This window comes from Periplaneta americana, chromosome 1 (assembly GCF_040183065.1).
Source record: "Periplaneta americana isolate PAMFEO1 chromosome 1, P.americana_PAMFEO1_priV1, whole genome shotgun sequence".
Classification (NCBI taxonomy): domain Eukaryota; kingdom Metazoa; phylum Arthropoda; class Insecta; order Blattodea; family Blattidae; genus Periplaneta; species Periplaneta americana.
This window is the reverse complement of record NC_091117.1, coordinates 20190631-20216047: the sequence shown is the minus strand read 5'-3', so window position 1 is coordinate 20216047 and position 25417 is coordinate 20190631. Positions and strand designations below refer to the sequence as shown.

General features: G+C 34.2%; 1 protein-coding gene across 3 annotated transcripts in view; it reads right to left on the bottom strand.

Moving 5' to 3' along the window:
• Nucleotides 1-3102: 3102 nt before the first annotated feature.
• Nucleotides 3103-25417, bottom strand: part of gammaSnap1 (gamma Soluble NSF attachment protein 1) — a 42829-nt gene continuing 20514 nt past the window's right edge. Inside the window, exons 9-10 of one of the 3 annotated variants that reach the window (XM_069843328.1) lie at nt 24373-24477; nt 3103-15469 (exon numbers count right to left, since the gene is read on the bottom strand). In XM_069843328.1, the coding sequence (XP_069699429.1) occupies nt 24394-24477 (84 nt within the window). In that variant the 3' untranslated portion in view covers nt 3103-15469; nt 24373-24393. Of the gene's footprint in view, nt 15470-21641; nt 23003-24372; nt 24478-25417 lie in introns of those variants that run through there. The other 2 variants (XM_069843414.1, XM_069843253.1) reach the window with 2 other exon arrangements.

The following is a 25417-nucleotide window of genomic DNA, read 5'->3' as shown; positions in this document are numbered from 1 at the left end:
CTGCAACAGTCAGAAATCATTGGTTCGACCAGGAATGTGAAAAAGCAATCCAGACCAAAAATAATCTTAGAATGAACATGCTTTCGAGGAAAACAAGAAATACTGTTGAAGAATATAACAATGCTAGGAAGGAGACTAAACATTATAATGAAGAGCTAAAAAGAAAATCTATCAAGAAGATGTGATTTACAAGAGAAATTTGGTAGAAATTTGGAAGAAATTCTATGAAGGAATACGTAATTTAAAAACACGATTTCAATCCAGAACCAATATATGCAGAGATAAAGACGGAAATTTAGTGGGAAGAGAGCAATAAATTCTAATGACATGGATGAATTACTTTAAAGATATATTATGCTGTCGAAACAATGATAGCTCTATATGACAACCATATATTTTGGACCTGAACTGTACATTCCTAAACCTACTCCTAAGATGATCTATGATGTGATCAGAAAGATAAGAATAATCGAGCATCTGATAAAGATTCTATAAGTGCAGAATTGATTAGATACAGATGTAAAAATCTATGGAAATGTAGGCCTATACATGAACTAATAACAGATATATGGAATACTGAAACGATGCCCACAGGTTGGAATACAGCTATAATCTGTCGAATCCACAAGAAAGGAAATAAGCTTGATTCCAGTAATATCGTGGTATCTCCCTTTTAAATGTGGCTTATAACATTTTACAAGTATTCTAGCTATATACATTCAGCCATACACTGAACAAATATTGGGTGATTACCAATGTGGCTTTCAGAAAAATCGAGCTACCACAGATCATATTTTTGTGCTGAGACAATGCCTGGAAAAATTTTATGAACATAATACATAACATAAACATAATAAAGTTTTCAGATATAACTCCCTGTAAAGTTTATTTGAATAATTGCAAGGAAAAAATTGTTCTGGGGCCGGGCATCGAACCCGGGACCTTTCGTTAAACATACCAACGCTCTAACAACTGAGCTAACTGGAAACACTACCAGACACAGATCCAATTTTTCCCTCTATATCCACAGATCTCAAAGTGGGCTGACAACTGTCAAGCAACCAACCTCGAGTGCACTTTTTTTGGTATATTTTTCGTCATGGAACCGAGAAATGTGTTATGTTTTTAACAATTTTCCTTTGAACTCCAAACTCCACTTAGATCCTGAAAGTTTTAAAGTTGGACGAAAAGGAGGTTAAGAACAACAAAATTCCTGTGCACTGGATGCTAATCAAATCATCTCCTCATGCGCTATAATACAAGTATATTATATGCAGAGTGCAATCACATTTTCCTCCAGAAGAAAGCCACTGATTCAAGAGATGAAATTAGATGTAAACTAAACTAAATAAACTGTTTGGGATGGATGGTAATCTTATATAAAAGTATATTAAATTCACATTTCATCAGTTGTATTAACACAAGGATGGGGAACAGCCTGTCTCAGACAGCCAGCTTAGCTTCTCCTACTGTCTTAGTTGCTGTAGTATGTCATACTAGTTCGTTTCCCAGATTTCATATGCATAGACCACCCCACTTTAAGCACTGTTACAAATACAGAGAAATGAATAATGAAACATCTTCAAATGTACCTTTTCTTTTGCGAGTGCCACTTCATCAGAATAGTGAGACCATTTAGACATAGTAGGCCTACGTTCAGTAGCGGCTGGTGGTCAAAATAATGAGTGTGCTACAATCTCTATATCGGCCTACTGTATACACTTATATGTATTTATCTTAATTTGAGACTCGCCTAGTGACGAAATATGAAGTCCATACGACGTTCCTTCCTACTGCAGAACTTGTCAATTACCTGGTGTTAAACCCCTCCATCTACTATCATACTCTTTTCTATTGACAGTATTGCAAGAGCAGTGAGACGATCCTGGGACATAGTGTTCCTTAAAAACGTTTTTATACGTTTTAAGCAAGAAAAACATCTTTCTGGCTCAGCAGTGGTTATTGGTGTTGTAACCAAAATATTTAACAACTTCGTTACTTCACAGAATGGATCCTGTGAATTGTTGGAGGCTATGTATCGTAACAATTGAACAGCCATCTATATTCCGGAAGTCGGGTCTTCCGTATAGAACTCCAAGTTGTGTCTTTAACACTCTTTTGTTCAGTATAGTATAGCTGTTGACAGCAACTTCAAGTACGCGTTCAGGAAAATTATGCGAAAAATTGTCAAAAAATTTGCTGTTTAACAATTTAGTTGCGTCTAGGTAGCTTAAAGACTGGAAACGATAAGTAGTTTCCTGAATTATACGGTCATATACTTCCTTGACTTCAATTTTCTGGGATTCCATTTTCCGTCGCTTGCTGACTGATTCAAGAGGAACCTCAAAAAGCTGGTAGATGGCAGCAGCAATCGGACACTTGAATTACCAAATACATTGTACATAGTTCCGAGTTCTTCCACAAACAAGCACTCTTTCGTTACGCTTTACTTTTGCAATCTCCAAGCTGTGTTGTGCTGAAGCTGACTACAGCACTTCCCCGCGTAAAAATAGCCAATCAGAGCAGTGATTTCAGCTTCGCACATGCGATTTAAATGTCTACATTCTCATGTAGATTTTGAGTAGCACAACGAACCCCCTGAGGCACCGAAGAGCGAAGACTAAACACTTTATAACGCGTCATGAAAATAACCACGGGAAATTGTCAAATGACAGATCAAATACTATGGTATTGCAAATATATTATATGAGCAAAAAATTATCATTGTGCTGTAGCACTGTAGCACATAAGGACGGGCCGCCCCTGTCTACGTTAAAAATTATCATCGCAATGAACTGTGGGTTCAGTAAATTTAAGTGCATGGATTTCTATGAGCTATCCTTTACACTGAAATAATTCAGAGTGCAGTGGTATTGGTAAAGTATAAAACGCCACTGTTCACTTCTAGACTACACGCCACCTTGCAGTCTCTTCTTGCCGATCGGAAATTCATCTGAGTACAATTGGAAAAGTAAGATATTTGCTGCTGTAGTCTGGAAAGTCTGAGTTACGTAGTAAATTCCACCCACACACTGTAAATGCCAATATTATGTGAACGGGAATGGAAAGAAATCAGGAATAACATGATAAAAAATTAATGGATAACCATAACAATACTCTTTTATTAGGATTGTTTTACAAGTACTGGACACATTAACTACTGTACTCTTCATGTAATATGATGATCTCTATTCTCTAATGCGAGTTTACCAATAAAGCAGTAACTTGTATGTTATGTCAGATTCTGACATTTCAAAACAATGTTACAATGACGAGATGAACAAAATTTTAGTTTTCAAAACATTTATTCCCAACAGATTATAAATTTCCAATATGCAATAACACAATAAATCAATTTTTAAAGCTGAAAGCTAGTACCTAGTTTGCAACATATTATTCGAAATAAGTCTGTATCCTTCAACAGAAAATGTCTGAATACTTCTTTACATACGCCTTATTCCACGAGTCTTCTTACATTTTCATCTCTCTACATTTTAAGAAGGTAATTTTCATCTTCATACGAATGTTTTGGTTTTACACTGTCTCTAGACATGATTGGAGATGTGATTACTAATGACAATTGCATTACTGAAGAATTAAGTATACAGTAAAACCTCGTTTTAACGTTTCCTTTCTTTAAAAGAAAGGGTTTAAAAAATGTTAAAGGATTCAAGGAATCCCTACAACTGTGTGAAATGTTTATGTTGTTCGTGATTATTATTGTGAGCATGGTTGGGATTGTAAGAATGTTTCGGCTATGAAATACTATTTTTATATTTCTTTTCATTTCTGTCTTTATATTCTCCTACATTTAAATTAATAAGGCGGAGCCTTGTCGTTAACTACTTCATAATTGCTTCCTCATTCCATCAGGTCTAGACTCCAGACAACAATGCAATTGACAGTCGAAATGATTCACACTTCAATACTAGTATGACGACAATGAGGTGTTTGAAATTATAATGAATATACATCTTTATTACACAACTTTTAATATTATATCACTTCAGAAAACGTATTATTTGTCTTTCTTGTGTTAAATTTTATATTATCTCGTTAACATGTTTCAACCTGCTATCGACCATCTTCAGAACTGGTTGTTACTGGTCTTGACGCCTTTTGTTTGTGTTTCCTGTGTGGATGTGTTTGTATAGTGTAATGTGGAGTCAAAGTAGAGTGTGTGTCAGTGGCGTATACTGGTTAAAGGGTTTGGGCTACCACTGACCCTATTATTACACAAAATATATCTAACAATTACTTTAATTTTAATTACTATGGTAAAACTAACAATACAAAATTATTACATTATGTTATATTATAAACTTTTTCTTTTGTAATTTCCTTGGGCTACCGCTGGTAGCCCCAGTAGCCCGCAAAATACGCCCCTGGTGTGTATATGTGTGTTCTGAAATTGAGTTGTGTGTTGAGAATTTCAATTGGATGTGTTTTTGTGTGTCTGTATATTTCGTATTGTTCTAGTGTATTTAGTTTCTGGCTTTTTGGTTGGATGTGTAGAATTTCCATGTCTGTGTTGATGTACCTGTAGGTTTGGTTAGCATTTGTGATGTGTTCTGCCTATGTGAGAGTGTTTTGTAATTTTTTATGGCTGTGATGTGTTCTTTGTAACGTGTTTGAAATGATTTGCCTGATCCTATGTAGAAGTTGTTGCATTTGAGTTTGTATACGCCTATGTGGTTGTATTTGTTTGTTTGTGTTGAGATGTTTTTGTAGTGTATTATTTGTTCTGTATGCGATGTTGTAATTTAATTTCTTGAATGAGGTTGCTATTTTTTTTTTTTTTATGTTTTGTCTTTCGTATTATGTTGTCTATTATGTTGGATTTGTATCCGTTTTCTTGTCTACATATTCGATCGTGTTTTGTTCTTCTTTGTAATCATGTTGGTTCATTGGTATGTTGAGTAGTCTGTGAACCATTGTTCGGAATGCAGCTTGTTTGTGTTGTGTTGGGTGGTTGGATGTGTTGTGTATGGCGCCAAAACCAGCAACAACCAGTTCTGATAGCAGGCTGAAACATGTTAACGAGGTAATATAAAATTTAACACAAGAAAGACAAATAATACGTTTTCCGAAGATAATGAATAATATGTCATTACAGAGAATTGGATTCATTATTTTGGAAGTTAAGTATTTTAAAATTAGACTATGTTTAACTATTTCTATCTTTATATTTCCCACATTTATTAATACCCGCATTTGTGTACAAATAATCTTTTATTAAATTAAAATGAAGTGATATGTTATTTCGTTAAACTTTTACATTTGCTGTAGGCCTACATATTCCCAACTTGAGTGGAACAGCGCAGCTCTTGTCACCTGAGTGACATAGCATACACTTGGAAAAAGTCACAGTAGTAAACTTCGACTATAAAAGTGGTTTACTTTAATGCTCGAAGGTAGTAACAGAAAATGTGATCAGATTCTGTCAGTATCAAGTGCATGAACATTAGACCACGTAAAAAATTCCTAAATATGGTTTCTGATGTTTAACTATCAAATTTTGATAGTCCAAATATACACTAACCAATAATCAGACAGAGAATTGAGATGGATCGCATGGAAAAACCACAAGGTACCTGACATGTCACACATAAAATTTACATTTGAATGACGTCAATATATTAACAGAAAGTGTGACCAGATTTCTCGAATGTCAAGTACATAAACATTTCACGTTAAAAATCTTAGCAGACAAAACAATGCTTTTAAGAAACCCAATTTCAAGAAAAATCCCCTTTCTAATGAATACATTTCAATGACTGTGCAAACACACAACTGTTTTAGCAAAATTCCAAAACTACCAAACATGAAATGTGGACGATAGTCCCCTTGTCAACATAACCTATTACGAGTAGAATGCAAACTCCTATGAGTGCACTGCATTGGATATGGCAAACAGACTATTCTTTTAATGTTAAACAAATGAAGGTCAACATATTATGATAATTGTGCAAACATATTCTTCTCAGTTGAAAGTCTTTTCTTAATAACAAAATAGTAATTCGTATTGGTTCTCTTTCTTTTAGGTTGCTTGACTACTATAATAATTATGAACCGATATTTGTAAATAAAAATTTATGGTACTAACTTAACATAATTATGTTATTGTGTGTTTGCATATGAAAATTGTAAACTTAATTACAATAATTACAGTATTTAAAAATATGTTGTGATTATGTGAAAATATCATATTGTCTGTTTGCGGAAGTTTATTGTTAATGCGTGTTTGCCAACAGTAAATTTATTGGGTATTAAGACTATGTAATTAGTTAAAGGGTGATTTACAAGGTACTGGTTTCGATGCTAGTTGCTAGTTTCTTCTGTTGACACCTAGACACTTTGCCAGAGCAAATATCTGGCTACAAAATTCGCTACACAGTGCTGGCAAAAATAGGAAGTTGTCAGCATTAAGTGTCGTGGTGTCGAAGAAGTATGTTATTCAAGCCGCTGTTACACTTGTGCGCGAGTTATTCAATCTAAAATAAGCGATTCCTTAGCAATACAATACAATCCATTTGGCTTCTTTCTCTTAGGTATTTTACCAGTGTATGTTTTCTGCTGTGATGGGGCAGTTGGCTCCATGCACAAACCCCCAACCTGGAGGACCAGGTACTTCATTTAGGTGATCCTACCCCTAGGACAGTTGTTTCCACCACAACTAACGAACCTGTTCTGCCTGGCCTGTTGGTCAGGTATTTCATTTCCCTCCTACCACTCTGAAAGGCATTTCCCAATCCATCACCTGGGGACGCGCCCTCTAGGGATAACAGGCTCACAATTCACAATTTTGGATGACATCTCAACAAATCAGTTGAGATGGTATGGGCATGTGCAAATATGAATGGAGACAAACTTCCCAAAAGTGTATTCAAATGGGTACCAGAAGGAAGAAGGGAAATGGGAAGACCAAGAATTACCTGGAGAGACGGGATAACAGCAGTAATGACAAGAAATTTGGAAGATGATCTGGCATGAGAAAAATGGAGAAGAGCAATCAGAAGATGTCAAAGATATGGAAACCCCGATATATATATATATATTATTGTGCTTCCTCAAATTAGAGGCTGCCATTAGACAAAGCATACAAAACAATACAAATGATGAAAGATAACAGAGTAAGAAAAAAAGTAAACAAGTACATAACAAACAAACAATGGCAATTACAAGTAAAGAAGCAATGAAAGCTAATAAGAGAAAGAAAAAAGATAATGTTGCGTTAGTTTTTTCAGTGCACTGAATTAGAGTCCATATAGGTGGTTTCGTAAAAGTTTGACTGACTCTCTAATTATGAGGAGGGCCAGTTCATTCAGAAACGATTTGTGCAGTCCTAGGGTCTTACAGAATTGAGAAGAGAAGTTAGGTATCGTTCCTCTTGCTCCAAACATCAATCCCGTAACACTGATATCATGAAGTTGGTATTTATCTTTATAATACGGGATGGTTGGAACGTAGATTGCTCGTTTTTCCCCATGTACGTCTTCAGGCTGTCCTTTATACATTTCAAACCTGATGGTGGGGTCGATTATCATACCCTGAGACGGGGATTCGCTAATGGCGATTATGTCAATTCGTCTGTTACTGCCATTGTCGGCAGTTCCATGGACTTCTTCATAGACGGTGTATTTTAGTTTTCTAAGGGCATATATAATACACGTTTCTGTAAACAAGCAGAAAACAAAAAGAAATGAATAGGTCGGAGGTTAACTCATGGGGCTTCAGATAATCTATTTAAGGAATTAGCACTGAAGGAACCAATTGCGTACTGCAAATTAGTAAGGTTGACATGTGAGAGATTTTAAGAGCTTTTGAAGAAGGTACATCTAATTATACAGAAGAAAGATACTCATGTAATCAGCATGCCATGTCGCACATGTGCTGAAGGCAGATCTGTTCTCCAGTCAATCTCTTATCACTTTGAAGAAGCGTTAAAGTTGGACATCTGTTCAACCTTTCAGCAAACACCTTTTAGACGATGCGAATTGAAAATTAGTTGCTAGCAAACAAAATAAGCTTATTCAAAGCAAATAAAACCAGCACTGTGTAAATCACCCTTAATTCAGTGTATTTTAAGGACAGTGAGGGAAGTGGGGAAAAACCACAGGCGGTATGCTACCCCAAGATTTTCCTCTGGCACACCTCAATTTAAAAATAGGCATACCCCCCTCCCTTACAACATACATAAATGACGTATACAATAAATTGTTTCGTACCATCAGTAACACGAATCTTTGAAGCTAACGCAACACATTAAATTTTTAATAAAATAATTTCAAGTTATTTCGGTTATTTACTAGATCGTTTTACAATGTCCACTGAGACTTATCATTTAAAATAACGTTAAACCTTCAAAGTGCCTTACTTAATTATTAATAAAAAGTACAACAACAAAAAATACAGTCAGTAAATTGGCAACAATGATCACCACAAGGTACAGACCACAGCCTTCTATACTTGAAATACTACCATTGTAAGCATTCCAGGGGTTGAGCTTATCAAATAAGCGTGTCTAAATTCACAGTGAATACTGTTTCAGAAGGCTGTGGTTTAGATTTACGAAGCAAACAGATAATACCAAATACTACTTTTTGCTGTGAAGAAATGTATAAACAAGTTTTTACGATCATATTTTTTCAGTGATGGTATGTCATTTTTCACTAATGGTATGTTTTCTGGCCATAGAAACCAGTGGCAGTATTCCATACCGTTGCATACCGTCTCACTTCCCTCACTGATTAAGGATATGTAATTATAAAGTATTTACATGGCTAAAGTTGTTTTAATTTCTACTCCCACCCCTTTCTTGCTCATATTAAGTGAAAATCCTCTATTATGAAAAACCTGCAAAGACGAAAGAAAATGTTCGCCTAAAAAGGGTCTTTGCTGTACATATTATATGTCATTTAGACTATAAAGTTATCAATAACAGCTTTTTGGAATGAAGGATTCAAATAAAGAGCATAATTTCATTTAGTTCTTTAAAAGTCTTTGAAATCTAGGCAACAAATATTTCATTACAGATAATGTAATGGTATGTAAGAGACGAGATACATCATTGCATGGACAGTACTCATTCGATTTCTGATCAGACATCTACCTACATCAACAGGATATATCTTACTATTAAACTTGAAAAGCAGATAACAGCTACCTGATTGCATTCTAGATAATATTATTTCATTAAAGCTGTGTACTGAAATAGCAATCAGAATCCATTTGAAACCTGTGTATACGCTAGTTGGAGGGGTATTCCTATACAAAAGGTACGACATTTCAAATGTAATGAGATAACATTTCAATTGATACATGATTAAGAGCTATTGTACCCAAGATTTAAAACAATTTCCTTCATATGCATGTGAACTGTGACATTTTCAGGTCATCTTCTATATATAAAAGATCTTCCAATAAGAGTGTCTTACCAGCGATTAGGGATTATAAAGAAAGAGCGAATTTTCCTGTGTTTTGTTTCTCTGTGTACCGGCGTTTAGTTCCACTTTCAAGCGCTAGAGGTTAGTTTAATCGAGCATACGCTAAGATAATTGAGTATAGAGTTGAGACACAGGATCCAAACATTGCCTATCTTATTGCATAATCCAGTAACGCTTTGCTTCAAATAAATTCAAGTTAACAGCTTTTCCTTATTTCTCAGTGACAAACTAGTTGTAATAATAATTTTTTATATTTTATATATAATAAATTATATTATAAAATAATATAATACATTATAAAATTATATATCAAATTCGTTTAATATTTGTATATAATATAATATACGTATATGGTTTCACTTCTCATAAGAGTCTTGGTTTTCCATTTTCAGTCCTTTCAAATCATTACATATTTTAATTGTTGTTGGGGTAAACGTCTCAACTCTTATTATAAAGGAACTCTAGAGTCTAGACATTACAGTTAATGACGGATTTATTCTTTTATGAATCCAATTAATTTTATTTGAGTACATAATGTACTTAGATGTATTAATTATATGTGTTATATTTCCGCTGTATCGACTGCTAGCTGGTATGATGTCAGCGCCAACTGTAGGGAGAAAGCAGAATCTCACGCTCTAGCTGGCTTGAAGGTCATTGAAATCAGTCCGGCTACATCAAAGGTACCGACGCGAAGTGTCCATACTTAGTTACCTATACGCTGGACTTACTTTCAACATATAACAGCTGCAGTGTTTATGAAGCTATAGCAGTCATATTTTTCCCATGGTTACAGTTGTTGTTGACAAATAATCATGGAATGTTACACCATTTCACAACACGTAGAAATCATTAAAATTTATTATTACAAAAAAAGTAATCCGTTTGCCAAGCACTCCGTGAAGTGTATGGTGTGTATAAGATACCAGGCTATGATAAGGGATTATTTTTGGCCTCAATTGGAAGGTATGGATCTCAGAAACGTCTCGTTTCAGTAAGATGGCGCCACTTGTCATACTGCTCACGAAACAGTCGACCTTTTGAGGGAGAAATTCAGAGGCTTCATCATTTCGCGTGGTGGTGAAGTTAACTGGCACCCGAGGTCATGTGATTTAACGCTGCTGGATTACTTCTGATGGGGTTATGTTAAATAGCGGGTTTATGTGAATAAGCCAGAAACAGTTAATGACCTAAGGAACAATATCACGTGCGTTACTTGTGAAATTGAGCCTGATTTATGTTTGTTACTGAAAATTGGAAGACCCGTATATGTGCAACCCAACGAAGCCGGAATGGCCATTTAACTGACGTTCTTTTCCATACGTAATGACATTAAGTGTGCTTCAAAATAATAGTAATTAAATAAATAAAACTCTTTCGTTTATACAAATTATTTCATTTTAAAAATGTGACACTCTTATTGGAAGACTCTTTACATATAAAATCAGAAATTTTTTGTCTGCATTCTTGAATACACTCTTTTAACACTTATGTAATCACTGATGAACTATTAAGTTATTTAAATTATGGTATTATTTTACCTGATTGAGTAGTTTCGATGTCATACCCACCATCCTCTGAATTATTGTGAATTTCATATATCCTATATTTTCATATTCATATAGATACAGTATAATTTCATATATTCCATATTTACCTAATTTCACTAGAATTCAGAGGATGATGAATATGTAGGGATGTGATTAACGATATACGCGAAATGTGCTAAAAACTTAATTTCAAGCATTAAAAATGCAAATCCCTTAATGACAGTACAAAATTAAGTGAAATACGAGTATATCCGTGAATTTTCACAAAATTGATAGAAATCCACGAAATTATTTCATAACCATATTTAATTAAAATTAAACAATAAAAAAAACCAAGTTTTATGGAGAATTCGAACGAAAATGACTCTTTCTTTCCAATGAAAGGTAAAAAATTTTTTTTGTTATAAAATACATGAACATTATTACGTATCTGATTGTTCAGCATTAAATGCTTATGATATCTGGCAACAATGTACGCATTGTTTCAGGAACTACTTCTAGGGAGCAGCACAAGCAGACAAAGGTTATTTCTCTTTCCCACAACTGCCTTCTTGAGATCAAAAAGTCACTGCCATCACCTCCTTACAGTAGAATAAAATAAAATTATGAATTTAATTAATGATGCAAACAATTTTCTGTGAGTTTCAAGGGAATTTTTTCAATAATAATTAAAAAAAATGACTATTGTTTTTTTAAGTTTCTTTATGGTGAGAAATATGCGCGAAATTGTTTGTTTTCTTACGAAATATTCACCGAAATTAAACCATTTTAATCACCGAATTCAGGATAAAATAATAATCAAATCACACCTCTATGGATATGATATCGAAAATAGTCAATCAGGTAAAATAACACCACAATTTAAATATTAACACAATGAAGTTGTTATTTATTAATTTTAATAAGTTAATAATTCATTAGTGAGCAAATTTTTCCACGTATTTCACAGAACTTGTGAGAGATTTAATACCAATAATGTTACAATGCTCAAAGAAATTGCTGCATATTATTTTATTGAAAATTTGTGTAAAATAAATGCATATTTCTTCGTAAGTTCACAATGAACTAATACGCAACAATGTTTTGGGCGCAAAAAAAAAAACAACAAATATCTATCGCATATTTCATAAGTTTGCAATAAAACAATATGCAACAATTTCTTTGAGCTCTGTATTTGACTATTATCGATGTTTTATATTGTCTCAACAAACACTGGATTTTATATTGTAAACAAAAACAAATACATCACGTAAATAATTACATGATTCAGGCACAATAAGTTAAATAGATATCTGGGTCGACTGAAATACTATACTATTAATTACAATAAATGAAATCTGCATTATTTTCACGACCAAAATTTTAGGAAACATTATGAAAATTTCATCTATTCATGGTCCTTTTATCAGCTGTTTACCTATAACTTTTAAGGCATCTCAACAGATACAAGGTTTGAAGCTTATCAGTGACTTTGGTTAAATTGTAGTTCTTAATAAATATTTCAACTGGATACTCTAATGCAATGTTTCCAACGTTTCATGACTCCTTATTGGTTTTCTATTCTGGTACACGAAACAAAACAAAAGTGCTTAATATATTGCAGAAATAGTACAGTCTATGGCACGAAAGTTCTGACAACTGGATCACAGGAGACTAATTTTTCTAAGTAACAAGTGAAAATATGATTGGTTTACATCATAAGTTCTCATTTTTCTCATTAACAGTAGAACTTACAGCAATAAGATCCTGAAATCTATTGTAATTAAATGACATTAAAAATTAAGAAAAAAAAAAAACTTTTACTTTTGTGTTAGGCCTACTATTATCCTGAAATCATAAATTACAAATTGAAGAAGAAAAAAAAAAGCTCTCTAGGAACACAAATGAGTAGATTACAAAAGAATATCTGGAGTGAGGTGTTGGTAACTGGAAGGACCTAGCAATGGACAGAACTTAGTGAAGCTGCCTTGTCAGATTGGTGTGAAATAGACATGCTGCGTGATTCCAAATTGATTGATGATGAAAATATAGAACCTGTTAAGATTTTAAGGATATTGTGAGTCATACTCCTCAGCATAATCTGTCTTGTTTCCCTCATTCCTCCTTATGCCTGTCCTTGAAGATGAAACCAGTACGGAGTTTCAAAATGTTGCAAATATTCCATTTCACCGTGTGACTGAAAGACTAAAAAACTAGATATATATCAGCTAATTTTCGTTGCACATCTTTAATATTTAAGAAGTTTACATGCAACAACTGTCACCTAAGCAGTGTGTGATTTGTTATTCTCCTAGAAGGGGAAAGAAGGAATACTTACTTTGTCTTTCTCTCCAACATCGAAAAACTGATTACAAATTTGTAATTATCAGAGCTCGAACATGGATACCCTGTTCCATTATGTTAACTGAACATGGACCATTCTGCTCTATAGTAAGAGAGGCGGGTGGATGTGTAATACCTGTACTTTTGCTACAAACATGCTGATCATAAGTACAGTCGGGTGAAAAATATAATATTTAAATTTACAAATATAATTCTTTTAGTACATAAAATGTAATTTTGTATAAAAACGTTATTTCATAAATTTACATAACACAGGCACAAGTAGCGATATTCTACATATTTGCATATAACCGTCAAGAAAAACATAAAATACAGACATTACAAACTGAGTACTGTATCACATTTTATACATTAATAGTGCCTTTAAAATTCGTTACAACAAATTACGAAATATACCTACATTCTAAGTGTATCGAAATGCAGCACTGTTATAATAAATTTGTTGTGTTCTTCCACGTGATATAATACGACCATAAAAGACACATAGTATATTCAGTGATGTTCTTACTGCTTATATGGTTCCATTTATTTAGCACTTTACATGTTAACAACAATGTATTACTAACAATAATTAGACAAAAATATTTCCATATAAACTTTGCCACATAACAGTTAAAGTCGCGACGCTATTATTCCCGGCATGACTCCTCCTCATTGCTTACGTCTTAGGAAGTAAAGGCTCTATAAACTCTAGGTAGGTAGTATCGTTCGCCATTTTTGTTCTTTCGTTGCCGAGCTACCATACGAGGAATCTATTTGCCACACCGTTAAACATTATCATGTCATAGCACCTATGATAATAAATCAAACGCACTGTAATTCAGCAAATAATTGAGCGGCAAATAACGTCTTCGTGTGCTTTCTGCGAATGCCAACGAAAGAGCCAAAATGGCAGGCGATTATATTAAGTATTTATCGAGCCTTAAGAAATGAATAATGTCTTCCTCAGCGAATCACAAGACGCACACGTTTAAATGTAGCCGACCTGCAACACAATTGGCTGCTGGAAATTAGAGCGACGGGACTATAGGTACTAGTATTAATCTGTGGTTCCATCTAGCAATTTCTCGTCTTCTACAGCTTTTCTTGTCTTATTGAGAGTATATTCACAGGAAGGTCTTAAGTAATATTTCTTTAGAATTGACTCTAGATGAACTTTCCTATATTTTTCAATGAAGTCTTTTACATATTTATTTCCCACTTTGTTAATTGGCAAATACTACCATGAAACACAAGTTACAAACATATTCAATTCAACTATATTTGAGTGTAATCCAAAAGTTGAGTCCATATCTCAATTATTCTTGCTGTACTTATGGAACATATCTTCTCTTCTCTATGATCTTTTCCTATTTTATAGAAAAATATTTCTTCCCGATCTCCTGTACAGATATAGTGAATGTAGACTGCTTTGCATTGTGTTTCTGGCAAGTTAGCTGTGCAAGTAGGAATTCCAATCAATCAATCAATGCGAAAAGTATTTAAATAAGGGTAACAAAGGTATGTTTATTTACTTGTTTAAGACAGCTAATTATCCTTGTTAGTAATCTGCGTCATTTTAACTACGTATTGTGATCGAAAGGGACCAAGCATATCAGTCAGCAATATCATGTAATGCACCCCGACTAGACCCGACTGTACTACATGCCCTTCCTTCATGACGTCTTCACTATACAATAACTCCTCCAATCAGGTGACTAGGTGACTCATGTTCGAGCTCTAGTAATTATGTAATAAAAAACAAGAAGGGTAACTGACTCATTGTTAAATCCTGAGCATTAGATACATACATAAAAAGAGAAATATATGCGAATTTCAATAAAATATGAAACAATGCATACCCTCTTAAGGTATGGTCACACGTCATTACTTTTGCACTGCTGCAGTACAAAATACTACATAATTCACTCACTGCAATATATGAACAACAGGCAACTCATAAATTACCGGTTATTGAACCTGAAATTGATCTGTGTGTTGAGAATTTGATCAGGGTATACACACACACTATTTGACTCCACTCTTCAACACCTTTCAACAATCAAACACATCCACATAATAGGCAGAGAAGTTCGAGATGACGCCGTGATCTAGTAGGCTCTGAGGATGCTGCGTGAAGCATTGAAACAGCTGTAAGCCGGACAAATCTTACATAATTAACACTAGTAAGTCCACTAGTTAATCAATTAATTATATTCAAGTGTTAAAAGTAGTGAACACAAGATTGAAAATGGATTGTTTCTATATATTTCAGTGTCTGATATGATGAAAATAAACGATTTGCGACAGTTGCTAAATATACAGGCTCAGGCAGAGAGCTGGGAGATTATAAATAGTTGGTTACCAACTCAACAATTTATTTATTTATTTATTTTTTTTTTCCAAAATGACATAATTATATGAGATCATAAAGTAGATAATCTGCCATTTATTTCGTGAAAATGAGGTATTTTATGTGAATACCACTGAGATGGAAATGTGCTTTGTCAGACATCCAACAAGTGTCCAGGAAGTCTTCATCTTTATTCACGAGATTTAAAATCCCCTTAAAAAATGACCTTCAGTTAAGAATATCGTGATGTTTTAATTGATGTACCACAAGGATTTTGTATGGATGAAAATGTGTTATGAGCATATGGGACGGGATCATGATGCTATAAGTAAAATGACGAAATTCACGTCTAGTAGTCTTTTCTTGTAAAAGTTTTCAATTGCAAAGGCATGTTGTGCATCACTCCACGTTTCCATGATGACTAAATGACATTGTAAATGGCAACAGAATGTACACATAGTTTATCACCCCTCAACTATGCTGTGAGAGAGATATATGCTCCTTAAAATCGCCCATTCCTCAGCTGGACATAGAATATATTTTATATAATACAATTTATTTTCTAACTTTTCAGAAAAGAGCTTTTTTTAATTGAATTGAATTGAAAGAGGAGAATTGGGAGGACAAAATTTAAAAGGTAAGCAAACGCGTCCTTGCAAGGGTTTCGGGGCTGTAAGAACTAAATATGTGAGCTCCAAGCCTGTTGGCCACTTGTCTCACTCCGAGTTATATTGCTCCACTGAAGGAGCTCTAGAAAATTTTGAAGGGGAAAACCGAAAATGGACGTAACCTCATAGGTACCACATACGCGAGGGGGAGAAATGTGATCAAGGTGTTCACAGGACGGGACGAGGAAGAAATGGCTGGTTGTAAATCTGCACATTGAAATGAACTGTGTCACATCGCAGTGCAGAAAAGAGTTGCCAACATTGTTTATAAAGTAGTGTTATTGGTTATTACAAAATGCAAAATGAATCAACATAGAGATGCAAAGTTGTAGTTAAATGGTGGTTGCAAAAGTAGTGCCTTGTGCGTGAACAGGTTTGCAACCTTCTGTCACAATTTATGCAGTAGCATGCAATATGCTACTTTTGGATGTATGAACTTTGATGTGCAGATTTTGCAGCTGCAGTAGACAGGAAAAGTAGTGATATGATCATACCTTTATCAATGCGTAACTCTGACCTTTCTGTACCAAAGGACCACACAAAGACTGAGAAATTGAGGTTTCACAAAGATTAATACAATAGCTTTCATTACTATTTTTATAGTACTATTAAGATGAGATATTTGTGGGAGTACACAGAATTTTGACAGCTCAAATTTCTAGAAAATTACAAGTTTTCTAATCAGTTTCATGCATACAATATTAACAAATTTGTCAATCCATTTTATGGGAATGAGAGCTTATAGCAAAGACTTTCAGTATATACCAGGGTTGCTATTCATTCCGAATTTTGATGGATAATATAGAATCTAGCCAGGAGTCCTGGAAAGTTGTCAAAACTCCAAATTGCTTTGGCTTAAAAATTAGTGAAAATTAATCATCTAACTTTGAGTCCATGGGTTTGAGATAGCAAACCTAGTATAAAAACACACTCATTCAAAATGTATTATTTTTCACTCTTTCTTTACGCTTTTAGATAATTTTAACAAAAAGACTGATTTGTCACCGACTCTCACTTGTTGGAATTTTTCCATTTGTCTCCCTAAGACAAGACGTGCATATATATATACACAAAATAACTAATCATTCTGCATATGAAATCCAAGTTAGATCTAAAAGTCATAAGCAGGATTAATATATGGTACCTCTTTGATACCATGTTCTAAGAATGAACTGCAGCAATGTGCATTAAATCTTTCATTGTTATTGTTACAAGTCTATCTGAGTTTTAAAATAATATTACAAATTTCAAGGTCTTTCCATAGCTGACTAGATTGTTAATGTAACGGTAGTTAACACTTGAAACTTTCGAGGTACAAGTTTCAAACATTCCGATTTTTACAAAAGAATTCATTGATGATAATAAAAATAGGAAGCTATCAAGTGTTCTATGAAATAAATAATAGCATTAAGCTCTATATACTTATGAACTACTTAAAAAAAATCTGTTATTTCAGTACAAGAAACTGAATAAATAAATTTAATATGAAAACATCTATTTTTATATACAAATTCAATCTTATGTAAGTCTTGGACATTACTTCCTACACTCTGATAGTTTGGCAGTAGAATATGTAACAATTTACTGCAATATTTTTGATAGAGGTGAAAAATGTGGAGGGATATTTACTATTATATCTGTGTTTCTTCACAAGTTCCCCTATTTTACGAAATCTACATTCATACTTTTGTCACAAAAAAGTTTATAAAGGGTGATTTACGAAAAATGACCCACACTTTAGAATGAGTTTTATAGGTAAGTTTGAGCAAACAATATCATATGAACTTACGTTCAATGATCAATATTTGTATCCTAACAAAGTAGAAGCAGCTGTGAGTAGAATTAAAGGGAATCAATAAAAGGAATACACAATGATTATTAAAAAATACCGTATTGAACAGAAAATAAACTTACCTTAATTTGAAAGAAGATTTTCAAATATTCCTCCTGCTTCAAAACACTTTACCACATGAATGCAAAACAAGTGAGTAGCATTTTGTTGCTTGGCACAGCTGCTGAGTGCAGCAACTCATCAGACCTGATATATTGCACCCTTCTCCCCGTATTTCACATCATGGTGGAACCCCATTCCCCTTAGTGCATACTCCACTGTTCGTATTAAGACACAAACAACTTACAAGCCCATTTCACAGTGCGATATATGAATTTTTATAAACAGATAGAAAACTAACGACATTTGGACTCATGTTCAAATGAAAATTTCTGCTCAGAATTGCCTATAAACTCATTCCTAAAGTGCAGGTTATATTTCGTGAATCACCCTCTATATTTATACACAGACAATGGGAAATTCTTTTAAAAAGTCAAAGTACACTTCCCGCCTGGGATCTGCAAGTATGAGTGACGTCACGCGGTGGTTAAAAGCAGTACTGTTCGTATATGCTCGTGCATGCTCACTCTCTGTTTTACAAATGAACTTAATGGTCGCTATGCTTTCAGATTCCAGGCGACTAGTGTACTCAAGAAATGTCAAAACTCCTCTTCTCACTGCTTTTCCATTTGCATCAATATATGTCTGAAGATTTGTTAGCCTTGATCAGAGAACAACATGAATGTAATCGAAGAGTGAAGATTTTCTGATAATGAAGTCCTGAACAACAAATTTTTATTTGTGACACATCATGGAGGCAATGCTACAGAAAATTTCATAGGAAGTTTCTGGATTCCCGAATTTCTGAAAAAGCAGCAGTATATCAATTAAAGCTGCTGTAAGGAAAGAACCTATTTTTGACAGTTATGTAAGATCTGTTTTTGAACTCCCTTTCACACAATGCCTGCTTGGGCCAGCCAGTAAAAACTGAATTTGACACTTGCTTTTCGAGCGCCACAAGACAAGTGAAGACGTTGTTGCTACATAGATTCTTAGCTCAATTGTCATACTGTGAACACTTCATGCTAATCAGACAATACTGCCATCTAGTGGTAATAGCTTCAGAAGCTTAATTCAGAAATGTATGTTACTATTTCAATTTGTAACTTATTTACCGACTTTCCCTCTTTTCAGTTTTCCTTTTCTTATTCAGAAGTGCTGTTGTTTTGGATCAGCCAGTTATTTGGGTGCTGGATACGAGAATTTTACTTGATGTACTAAAAACCAATATTCCAATTCGTTATAGTTAGAAACAAGCAATAATCCCTCTCTGCGTTTCAAAGCATTAGCCAATTGCAGTCAATGAGGCAACTCCATATTCAATGTTTAACTGACGAAGTTCTTGTAGCTCTGTACTATTGGCTACAGTTTCCACTGACGTAGATTTGTGGTTAGTTTCAGTAGGCAGCACACTCTTTTCAAATGCAAGTTCAAATGAACGGTCTCAACAGTTATTTATAAACAGTAAGCACACTTCACTAGATTCATTCTTCAGTCTATGTGAACCAGATATACTCTGTTAGATTTCAGTGTGTTGTGGACAAGGCCTCAAAATGGTTCTAATCGACATCTTATACACTCAAGTATACTTGGTGTTATTTTTAAATTTTAGTGCATAAAAATCCGATCCCTACAGTAAAGAATGACCAGCTAAACATAAGTGGCTAACATGACTACTTTGTCTTCGACTAAAATTCTAAATCAGCTATACAAGCAGACAAAAATTAAACATTCAGGGTGCTATTCATATGCCCACATGTCTCAACGTCGGTTAGTGTAAACACCGGTTAAAATTGTCACCTAACCCCTGGTTAAGCATTTTTACAGTGGATCGACTTCGGTTATGACTTAAATAGGAGGTTAACCACAGTAATCTCTAACCGGCCATATTCGAGCGGTTAAAGGAGATAACCAGTGATTAGTAGAGCAAGTAAAGGAAAATGGCGGCCAGAGCCACAGATGTTTATTTCGAAGACGATTATTATTATAATACAGTACTTGAATTACTTGATAGAGCGTGAGCGTGAAGGTTCGTTAGTGGAAAGAGAGAATTCTTAGGAGGAATTAAGTGACAGAAAATCTCAGGAGGGATTTCGTTTATCAAAATCTACAAATGGATCACTTGAAATAACACAAAAAGTCATATTTCTCCCATGGTTCGGCTGCTTATATTACGATTCTATGTAACTGTTATTTTCTGTATTTTAAGAGGCAATACTCTAATTTCTCTTTCTCTATGTCACTGACTGAACAAAGAGAGGTTATGGATGGATCATAGGATAATGAACAGTTCCCTCGTGTAAATGGGGTCCTGGATCGTATACACATTCCTATTAATCTTCTGCATCCTTTTCCTTTATAGATATTCCATCTGTTTATATAATATATTTAAATTCTAGTAATTAAGTCTAGCGATAGTTCAACCACACAATGAGATATAATCATTTTTGCATTTAATTTTCTATTTTGTACGATTTTAACCTAACAGCAAGGAAATGCAACTCGCAAATATAACAGCGCCCAAAGACAAACAAATGCAAAGCGAAAATGTAGGACACGTTCATTTCGATGTAGAACGGAGTGAGCGCAGTCATTTTTAGACATTGACTATTATCTTTGCAGCGGTATGGATGCTTTCTTTTAGTCATTTTGTAGACACAGTGTACCATCATAGACTTTACTCTGGTTAAATGAGGTGTCAGCTAGCCATGTTTAAGTAATCGGCGATTATGAATGGTGCACACAAATTACATTTTAACTACTGTTACTGTTTAACCGTCATTTCATAATCTACGATTACTGCGTTTTTAACCGATGTTGATACACTTCACCAATAGACATTTTGCTAGCCCGCATTAAGAGCGTGCTAAATTAGCCCGGCTATCGACTGGTTACTTGTACAGGATTCATATCATATCATATCATATCGCTAAGACTGGTTTATGAATACAAAAAACGTTAGTTCGCTGATCATCCACCTAAAGCCCGCGCTAAGAATGTCTATGAATAAGGCCCAATAATATTAATGTTATAACCATCATCATCATCATCATCATCCTCCTCCTCCTCCTCCAATTCAAGTAACCCGCCACTGATTGATAGATGCTTGTGTATTGGAGTTGTAGGGGAGTTGGATGGAAGGGAGGGGGTGAAGGAAACACAGTGTACTGTGCTGCCTCTGCTTTGCTAAATGATCAAAATTACATTTTTGCCGATCCCTGATGTACAGGCAGATATAATTTTGTATGACTTGAGGCTTTCCCGGCGTTTGATATAGAATAACTCTTCTCGGGTTCTCAGCCAGGTGAGTTGGAGATTAGCTTCCAAGCTTTCGACGGCTAGCTCTGCCATCTTCTTCAGGGACAAAGTGATGTGGGACCATGTCTAGCCGATATATATGCAGAAGTAGGGCTTCCCGCTGCGGGCCAATCAGGAGCTAGTTCCTAGTCCCGACCGCCAGGCGCATTCTGGTGGGTGGACACGGCAGCCAATCAGGAGCTACTTGCTGGTCCAGACTGTCTGCCGTGTGCTGGTGGTCTAAGCATATTGATGGCAGGTTTCCATGCCGTACTCAGCTGTAGACCCCCGTCTCTGTTGAAATTATTGCCATCTAGCTGGATTTCGATGGCTTCCTTGATAACCAAGTCCCAGTAACCTGATGTCTTGTCCAAGATGGTGGTGGCGCTGAAATCTATCTTGTGGCCAGTTTCTAGGCTGTGTTGGGCTACTGCAGACTTATCAGGGTAATATAGTCTTATACTAGCTTCTGATTGGCCCATAGCAGGAAGCCCTACTATTGTACATACTGGCTAGACATGGTCCCACATCACTTCATTTCCTGAAGAAGATGGCAGAGCTAGCCGTCGAAAGCTTGGAAGCAAATCCCCAACTCACCTGGCTGAGAACCAGAGAAGAGTTATTCTTATTCCCAATAGTCTTGTATTTAAATATCCATTTTAGGGATAGTGTGCCGTAAAATAAATTATAAAAAAATAACTACGTAAGATTTTAATGTATAATTTATCAGAGACTATGTCGAAAGCATGTACTTACTGATTAAGATGTCTTAGTAAGATGTTTTGATGTGGTAAATCTTGTGCGACCACAGTTTGTCAAATGAGGTGATTGGCTAAAGTATATGAGAAAGCAGTTTACAAGTATATACCCCATAACTATCGAAACGAAGCAGCAATGAGAGAAGCTTCTTCTGTCTGTGACGATCATTAAGAATTTCGCAATGTGCATGTGTGTATATAATTATAACCAGGGTAAAAATATATTAAATATCAATTTCATAACTGTCATGGAATGTAACAGTAAGTCAATCTGAAGCTACACTTCCTATAAAAAGTGCATCTTATGGTCTTGAAAATACTTTAATTTTAACGGAAATATATCCCAAATATGATACCAATGCTGTATTAGTACAATCAACAAACAGTTTTGACAGCATCCCATAAGCAATATAAATGCTACAGAAGCACATTTAGAGGATGCAACTTGTTTCAACAATGTGTTGGCAACTCCTATTGTAAATTAATATACAAATCGACATCTGACAGGCCACACTGTTGTGAATTATCAAAAATAAAAGCAATGCTATCAATTTACACAAATTTCAAATGGATGGCGCACATTTCGAAGTGGAAAAACAAAAGAGCCATTCTTTTGTGAACATCTTTTACATTCTATTAATGCATAAGAAAAATTGCACACATATCACATTATGACACAGATCTAGACAAAGCTGTGCCTTATATACATTGCGAGTCCTGCAACAAATAAAAATTAACAATGAGTGAACACGATAATATACAACTCTATTTCAGAGAAATTTATCCACACTGAATAAACACTGCAAGGATATTGCAGTACCAAGCATAGATTTCGGAATGAAATATTTTCATTTCCAATTAATACTCAAAGCACAAACAAATTCGTAATGTTTAGATAATAATACAAACTATGTCATCCAAGTAGAAAAACCAGAAAGAAATGGAAGAACGAAAAAAAAATATATATATATATATATATATATATATATATATATATATATATATAAAGTAGGAGAAGTCAAGAACAAAAGAAACACGTGCACAGAAAGGAAAGAAAAACAAATAAAAAAAGCAGTGAAATAAAATAAAAACAGAACCAAAAGAAAAAAGGGAAACAGAAAATACTAGGAAGAAAACGAAAGAAATTATGGAAATATAGAAGAAATAGGTTGAAAGAAAAGAAGAAAAAATAATAAAAAAAAACGAAAGAGAATACGAGATAACAGGGAAAAAAGAAAGGAAAAAGGAAAGTGTAAAAGAATTAAAGAAATTAATGAAACATACAAGAAATCGAGGACCAAAAAAATAGTCCGAAAGAAATTAAAAAAAAAAAGACAATAAAAAAGCAACGAAAGAAAATAAGAGCACTCAAACGAGCAGAAAAAGAAAGGAGGAAGAAAATGTACGAAGAAAGAAAGGAAGAAAATGTACAAAGAAAGAAAGAAGGAAAATAGAAAAGAATTCAAATGAGAAAAAAGAGAAAAGAAAAGTGTAAGAGGAAAGAAGAAAATAAATTAAGGAAACACAGAATAAATAGACAAGAAAAGAAATGTATGAGAAAAAAACAGCAACTAGGAAAATAAGAGAAAAACCAAAAGCAAAAATGGAAGAAAAAAGAAAGGTAGGAAGAACAGAAAAGAATGGAAGAAATTAAGAAAACATAGAAGAAATCCTTATAGGTGATGACTTGTTAGTATCACTTACGAGGTTCAGAACTGTCTTCGAACAGTTGACTAAACAACAACAAGCGACGAATAAAAGCAATGAAGAAAATAAAAGAAATTAAATGACAAAATAAGAAAAGAAAAAGATAGACAGAAAAAAAGAAACAAAAGAGAAAGAAGTAAAGGTAAGAGGAAAGCAAGGAAAGAAAAAAATCAGAAACAAAAAAAATTAAATGGCAAAATTAAAAGAAAGAAAAAATGAAAGAAGAGAAGAGAAGTAAAAAGTGGTGGACAGTTAGAAGGAAAGAAAGAAACACAAAAAAGGAAAGGAAGAAGTAACAAAGAAAACATGAACACTATATAATTGATAAAATTAAATTTATGATTCTATAAATACTAGGGAAACAGCATAGTTATACTTACAAATGAAATATGATTTATCTTTCAGCATAGGCCGCCTTCGTATTCATCGTCACTATGATGGGATTTCGTTTCACTTGAATCTGCTCCCGCTGGTTTCTTTGCATCCTGTACGAGTAATACCCATCAAAAGTTATCTTTCAAGCTTTTATTTAACTGGGATATATGCATAACAACATAATTAATGACATATCATAGAATATCAGTGAAATTTGGATATGTGAATATTTTAATAGTGTGTGTGTTTAGGCCTATATTACACTATCAAGTTTCTGCGTCACAGAATATGATAAAATTCTTTTATCAAATATATATGATCAAATGTAAGATTTTGACTATATCACACTATGTCAAAACTTTGATATCTTTCATCACAGTTCTATTAATGGATCCACAACAGTTCTATGCTTGTTGTAACTGTAAAATCTGCAGTAATGGTTATTGCATTAATACTAAAGAAGAAATCAAAGAAAAAATATAGGCCTATTTCATCGGTGAAATCCAAAGTACAGGCTGTGAAATTTCAGAGTTAATTTATATTCAGTTTTTTGTTTCCCCTGCAAAATTTCCTTTTTGTTAGTTAGCAGGTTTACACTCTAAGCCGACGATTTGGGGTAGGGAGGAAAGATACAAAAGGAATCCATCAAACTCAACTGAGAGAACTTAAGTATGAAGATGTGAAATCCTATATATACTAAGTATTTAATGACGGATGATGAAACATTTCATGTGACTCATAATGCGATATTAAAAGTTTTGTGGTTTTCACAGACCATGTGTATGTAATGTCTGCCATTTTCTTTCTTCTCAGTGACAAATTTTATCAAAGGTATGATGATGACCATAACTTTTATCACAGAACTATGTCACAGCTAGATGTGATCATATATGTTATATTACACTGTAAAAGATTTTATCATATATATTTTATCAAACTTCTGTGACACAGAAATTAGATAGTGAGGCCTTATCATATGTCACACATACTGTGACATGGTACACGAGAGTAGGCCAACAAAGGGGAACAGAGTAGGTAGAACTTAAAAAT